General features: G+C 36.3%; 2 protein-coding genes across 2 annotated transcripts; both read right to left on the bottom strand.

Moving 5' to 3' along the window:
* Positions 1 to 558: 558 nt before the first annotated feature.
* Positions 559 to 2,713, bottom strand: LOC107187609 (defensin-1-like). The gene is made up of 3 exons (XM_015575743.1): positions 2,639 to 2,713; positions 2,231 to 2,399; positions 559 to 583 (listed from the first exon to the last, which is right to left on the bottom strand). The coding sequence occupies exons 1-3, from the start codon at positions 2,706 to 2,708 to the stop codon at positions 559 to 561; spliced, it is 264 nt and encodes an 87-aa protein (XP_015431229.1). The 5' UTR covers positions 2,709 to 2,713.
* Positions 2,714 to 3,352: 639 nt separating this feature from the next.
* Positions 3,353 to 4,219, bottom strand: LOC107187610 (defensin-like). Its single transcript, XM_015575744.1, is given in 3 exon segments — positions 3,353 to 3,623; positions 3,857 to 4,005; positions 4,125 to 4,219. Coding segments are annotated over 3 exon segments (279 nt in total). The 5' UTR covers positions 4,215 to 4,219; the 3' UTR covers positions 3,353 to 3,583.
* Positions 4,220 to 6,505: the final 2,286 nt, after the last annotated feature.

A 6,505-nucleotide genomic window follows, 5' to 3' on the forward strand; every position in this document is an offset into this window, starting at 1 on the left:
ATACCGACGCACTGGGGCGTATTGGTTTTCCCTGCTTCCTGCTCGAAATCTCGCTCCTTGTTTCGCTCGTCCCGTGATCTTTATACCCTTATTTTTTGTGGATATTCTGTTTCACGTGGAATCGTCGTGTTGCGTTGAATGCGGAGTATGTATTTCCTTGCTCGAATAGGGGAAAGGAATCATGTATATAAGGTGTTCGGAAGAAAGGATTTAAGACTTTAAGGACTCATAGTATTCGTCGAATGCAGTGAAAAAATGTCCGATCGATAAACTGCGGATATTTAAGTTCACAGAAACAGATAAGAAATCGATCACTCATGGTATTTTCAACGTGATTTATTTCAAACTTAAACATACACGAAACACAATGTCGTATCGTTAAATACGATGGAATTCTAAGGTCCATAGAATCTTCGACGCACGAGAATCCATTGTTGTATCACAATGTGTCCCTGAGTATTCCGATGTTCCTCGAAGATCCTCGACAGTCTTTGTTACGCAGAAAATTCCATCGAGCCACGGTGTTCATGCGAAAGATTACATTCAACCGTATTGCTTTTACCAGAGATGTTTGATGCTGCTCCTGAAAGAAGCAGAACAGGATAATAGACTGCACTTTATCGAGGTGAAATTACGCGTGTGAGCAAACAGAATGATTTCTTCAGATTCCAATACCATCGTATTATCAAAAAGCATTCGCGATACAGATTTTTACCTTATTTGGAATTCTTCGAATGAATTCTTCCGACAAAATATCTGAGAAAATGTTTCTGTCACATCTAATCACTGAGCACTTGTAACACTTTGCTAATTTATTGCTTTTAAATGTACCACCAAATTAGTTGCATCGCTTTATATTTTGTGAATTTTGGCTGAGATTTCTTTAATTTTGTGCAAGGTTGTTTTCAAAGTAAATTGTTCACGAAACGTGTCAGATGTATAGACAGGGATCACAATTTCTACAACAGTATAGTATTATTGCAACAATAGTAGCACAAAACAGAACTACGTTTCTAGAAAGGCGAGATTTTCCGTACACAGCGTCGCATGAACGATTTTGTGTCGCGAGATATTTCGTTCAAAGCATATCATAAACGAAATCACGTGGCGAGATATCTCGTCCTCCGATGCGAAGGAGTTAAAGGGTGTACGAATACTTTGACACCGATTGTAGAAAGGTTCGCCACCACTGCCGTAAGATTTATGTTTGCTGATTGATCCATAAGTAGAATAAGTCCGGGACGCACGTATAAATCAGACATAACTGTCTTTATGGTATACTTCCACGAAAATGGGTACTTAAGGGGTCATGCTCAATCAGGAGGCCGAAAAAACAGTGTTTTTTTTTTGAGAAAAAATGCGTTTGTGTTTCAAAGATTGCAGTTTTTAGGTTATGAGGTAATTTTTTTATTTAAAAATATTTATTAGTAGTAAATAAATGGTAAGCGATCTCCTAGATATCTCTTCACAGAATGTTGTCTACCGTGATCACTGTAACTTCGTGGCGGTTTATCTGAAAGTAAAAATTCAATAAGATTTATGTAATGGAAGAACCAATCTTGTTTTTGAACATGGGGTTTTTCGAAATATTGATTAGGAACAAAATGGCGGACATTTTTCTAAAAAAGTGCGATTTTCACCTAAAAATCACTCGTTTTTAGTCAATTAAAAAAAAAGTATGAAACGAAAAAAAATCGTTCGTTCAAGGACAAGTTTTTCTGATTTGAAATAAGGCGCAAAAGGTTTCATGTAAATCGACACAGTAGTTTTCGAGAAATATTGATCACCGATTTGAAAAATGTAGTTTCGAGAAAAACGCGTTTAAAGTTTCAAGTCAAGCTTACACTTCTATAACATGTTCATTTTTTAACGCCTGTAACTCTGTCATTTTTAATTGGATTACCTTGAAACTTGCACAGAATATTCTCGAGATGTTGTACTTAAAGAAAATGTAGAAAGTGAAAAATCGATTTTTTGAAAATTTCTAACTGAGCAAGACCCCTTAAACCTGATGGAAATATTTGTACACGCGTAAAAGAGTAACAAATATAAATCTACAATTAATTTCAACTTGAAAATCTATGTCTTTTGCAGTAGAATACTATGTAAGGTATCTGTGATAGCGATTATATTCACTGAAAGTCGATAAGAGCTTCTGACTAGCACGAAACAGCTTTGCTCAAAATTTAACAGTATCTGCAATATCCAACGAGTAGAAGGAGCTACATACTTGCGGCAGACGCAGACACCTTCGTCGCAGTGACCACCGGCTTTGCCCTTGAAGAGACAATGGGCAGCGCAAGCACTGTCGCCAACGTATCCTCCGAAAGATAGAAGATCGCAGGTTACTCTTCTTAGTCTGTGGGCACGCTCAAACTCGAGGGGTTCGATCTCGGACTCTGAAATTTATACAATAATCGAAACGTAAGAACAATCGACGTACCAGAAATTAACATCTTTAACCCTGCCTAAATTGGAGAGTAATGGAATTATACAAAGAGTTATTTGGATGCATAAATCTGATCAGTTATTTTTTATCAATGAATTCAAATTCTACAATGAATAAGTAGTGTAAAGTAACGGCGAATACTCGTTCAATTTGATCGTTCAAGAATTAATTATGAAAACTTTTAATTACCAACGGGTGCAGCCATGACAGCGGCTACAGCTACGAAGAGCAGGGCGACAAGGAAGTAGATTTTCACCATCTTGATTCTCGTTTAGGTTTCCGTTCTACTCGGAGAATAGACTGAGAAGAGACTGATAATCGTTCGGAAACTCCGTTAATTTATATACAGTTTTGGGTATAAAGCGTTCGGGTAAGACCCTGGCAAATGTACAGTCAGCTGGATATGTAAAGTAAAAGTAAACAATACAACGCGTGACACACATCCACACAAACGGTCGTGCTTTATGGTCGCAGAAGCTACAATCATTAAACACGTATTATATGTATACTTCCTTGCATACAATTTAGCCTGGTTTTTTCCGTAGTGTACGCGTCTTTCTTCTATCAGTATTATTATTTATCTGATTGACAGATGTTCTAAAACATCTGCGAAACCATTTGATTCTACATGATTGTCACCCATGGTCGCACATTGTGTATGCTTATTTCGAGATAAGTTCGAAATACAGCAAAATTATAACTTACAGGGGAAGGCACGGAAGTGTCCCCCTCCGATTTGATGAAACTTCGTATGTCTGTTAAGCAGTCAAAAATAAGAAATACGTATTTTTTTTATCAGCTTATATATCGAAATAAATAAGTAGTTTGTATGCCATAATAACGTCAAATTGTTGACTGAAGTAGGGAAGAACAGGGTTAATTATTCAAAAAAATAATTTGTCGTAAAATTTTGGACCACGTTTATTTTGAACTTAAACATACACGAAATATAATACAATGCCGTATCGTAAAATACGATGGAATTCCAAGATCCATAGAATGTTCGAGGCCCGACGATCCATTGTTGTACCACATATATTCCTCAGTGTATTTCGACGTTCCTCGAAGATTCTCGACAGTCTTTGTCACGCAGAAAATTCCATCGGGCCTCGGTGTTCACGCGAAGGATTGCGTTCAACCGAATCGCTCGTCCCAGAGATCTTTGAAGGTTTTCCTGAAAGAAGTAGAACAGGATAATGGGTTGCACTTTATCGATATGAAATTATACGTGTGAGCAAACAACATTTCTTGAGATTCTAATATTGTTCGCTTTAAAACTTTCACGGTGCACTACGAATCGTTTCAACACCTCAAAAATCTATTGTTTTCCCAAAGACCGACCCTCGGCAACAAAAATAGGGTTGGGGGGGGTAATAAATTATGCGCTTAACAGACTATCGTACGTACTTGCGGCAGACGCAGATACTGTTTTGGCAGCTACCACCGGCTTTGCCCATCGAGAGACAATTGGCAGCGCAAGCACTGTCGCCAACGTATCCTCCGAAGGATAGAAGATCACAGGTCACTCTTCTTTGTCTGTCGGCACGCATCCGACTCTGAAATTTATACAAATAATTAATCGATATGTAAGAACAATTGACGTACCATAAATTAACATCCAACAAATGTGAACGCTTGTACAATTTGATCATTCAAGAATTGTTCAGGAAAGGACAATTAAAATTTTTCAATTACCAACGGGTGCAGCCATGACAGCAGCCACAGCTACGAAGAGCAGGACGACAAGGAAGAAGATTTTCACCATCTTGGTTCTCGTTTAAATTAAACGTTCTACCCGGAAAATTGTCTGAGAGAAGACTGATAATTGTTCAGGAACTCCGGCAGTTTATATAGTGTTTCTATCGGATCTAAGCGTTCGGGTAAATCCCCGACGAATGTCCAGTCAGCTTGATATTAAGTATAAATAAACAATATAACACGTGACATACACAACCAGTATTTTATGATGCCAAAGGCAACAGACAACCATAAAAATCCTGAGTATATGTATGTTTTCTATATGTATATCTTTCAGCCTGTTTTGTCCATATTGTAAACGATTTACTTCTATCAGTATGGTTACTTATCCCCGCGAAATCATTTGATTCCACGTGATTTTAACTTTAACCACGATCACACAACCTGTACGCTTTTCTTAAAACTATATTTCTAATACTGCTTCCTGATATTTCAAAATTGTGTTATAGTAGCATTAAGGGGTCGTTCTACTTTGACGGCCGAAAAGGTTGAGCTCTGCTTGGGGACTTTTTTTCAGTAAATACAATATTTAATCAAATGCGTGTTGTTAGTATTTATTGAACTACTTACAAATAATACAAACTAATTGCAAAAATAATTTTATCATATTTAATTTTAAGTTTTTTCTTACAAGAGAAGTTCGGCAACCCGAAAATTCCCATTTTTTGTAAACTTTGCAGGATGTAGGGGACCTCAAGAGAAGTACAGAGATATCACTTATTGTGTATTTGTCCAAGCCTCTTGTATAGTTTTATCGTACGACGTAAAATAACAATGATATGTGACACTCAAGTGCACTGACATTGCACAATTCTTGTTTTCATAGAGCGTAGACATATCATTGTTATTTTATGTCTCACGATAAAATTATACAGAAGACTGGCACACATACGTGGTAAGTGATAACTTGACTTTCATGGAAAATGACATTTTCTAAAATGGAAAACTCATTGAATCCGATGAAAGTTTCGTTGTTTATTTTGTTTCACAGAGCCCTACGGGCTATAAATACATAGATTAATTACATCCTACACGCGTAACGGGCGTAAATTCGCTCAATATATGTATATTCAGATACATACAAAAAAACAGAAAGAACATATACCTAATAAAATTAAACTTAATCATAATTGAGATTAAACCTAAAAAGAAGAAGAAAGATAGAATTGAAGGTAAAAAATATTTTTTCCTCTAAAATTAACACTTTTGAAGAATAAATATAGATATAATAAATATAGACGGATAATGTGATTGATATTAATTCGTAGCGATGCGCGTGCAACGGATCGGCTGTAAACGGAAATCTCAGACGATTGGGATTCACTGCGCGGCGAGACTCGGGGATTTTTCATCGTAGATAACCCGTAGGGTTACTGATATCGACCGCAGACCACGTTCTTCCTGACGTGTTCGACAAGGAAAAACCAGTTTTTATTGAGTTTCGTTCAATTGGTGTTTCTTGTCGGCCGCGAACAACTGAGCCAGAGGTCACACAGCGAAATTAAAAAAACGTCGATCCGCGTTGAACCGCTTCGTTAATTAACGTCGAATGTTTCTTTGATCCTTTCATTCCGAAATTATTTTAAAATTACCAAAGAAATATTTTTTTGTTATTTAGGTATATTTATTATATGATATATAAATGATTCGCAAGAACATTTTAACATTTTGAAACTGTGGTAATCGAACTGTAAGATACCTTTTGTGATCAAAATTTTACATAAACCAGTTCTGCGTTTTTAATTAATAACACTCGAGTAGACTACACGTGTGTCGCTACATATCATCTATCTACAAGACCCAATTATATACTTCATTTCCATAATTAGACCAAGTGCCAAATTTTATTAAAGAATCTTATCTTATTGGCATTATAATTTTATTAAAAGTTTCATGGAAACTTTAGATCAATTTAGAGTGGCACACACACACATCGAACAAATTGTTGACTTATGTCATTATGTACACTTTACTGTACGTTTGGTGTATCTGGTTTCCGAACATGTCCTATATAAGAGAAAATAAATCGAATAAGGCGAAAAAATTACCAAAGCACTACTTATAATTAATTAACTGTTCGTACATCACACAGATAGTCATCGTTCAATGCTTTTTTGTCTGAAATATTCTTCCTTATCTAGTATACCAGAAGTTCTGCCCATTTGTAACTGTTAAGTATGACAGATCAGCCGCTTCTACAAAACAAAATTTGAAATGTTATCCTCCTATCGCGAGAATAATTACTCTTCTAATTACAGCAGTTGGAATTGCAATACGACGAACGGTGTCTTGTTAAAC

The sequence above is a fragment of the Dufourea novaeangliae genome, unplaced genomic scaffold (assembly GCF_001272555.1).
Source record: "Dufourea novaeangliae isolate 0120121106 unplaced genomic scaffold, ASM127255v1 scaffold89, whole genome shotgun sequence".
NCBI classification, from domain to species: Eukaryota; Metazoa; Arthropoda; class Insecta; order Hymenoptera; family Halictidae; genus Dufourea; species Dufourea novaeangliae.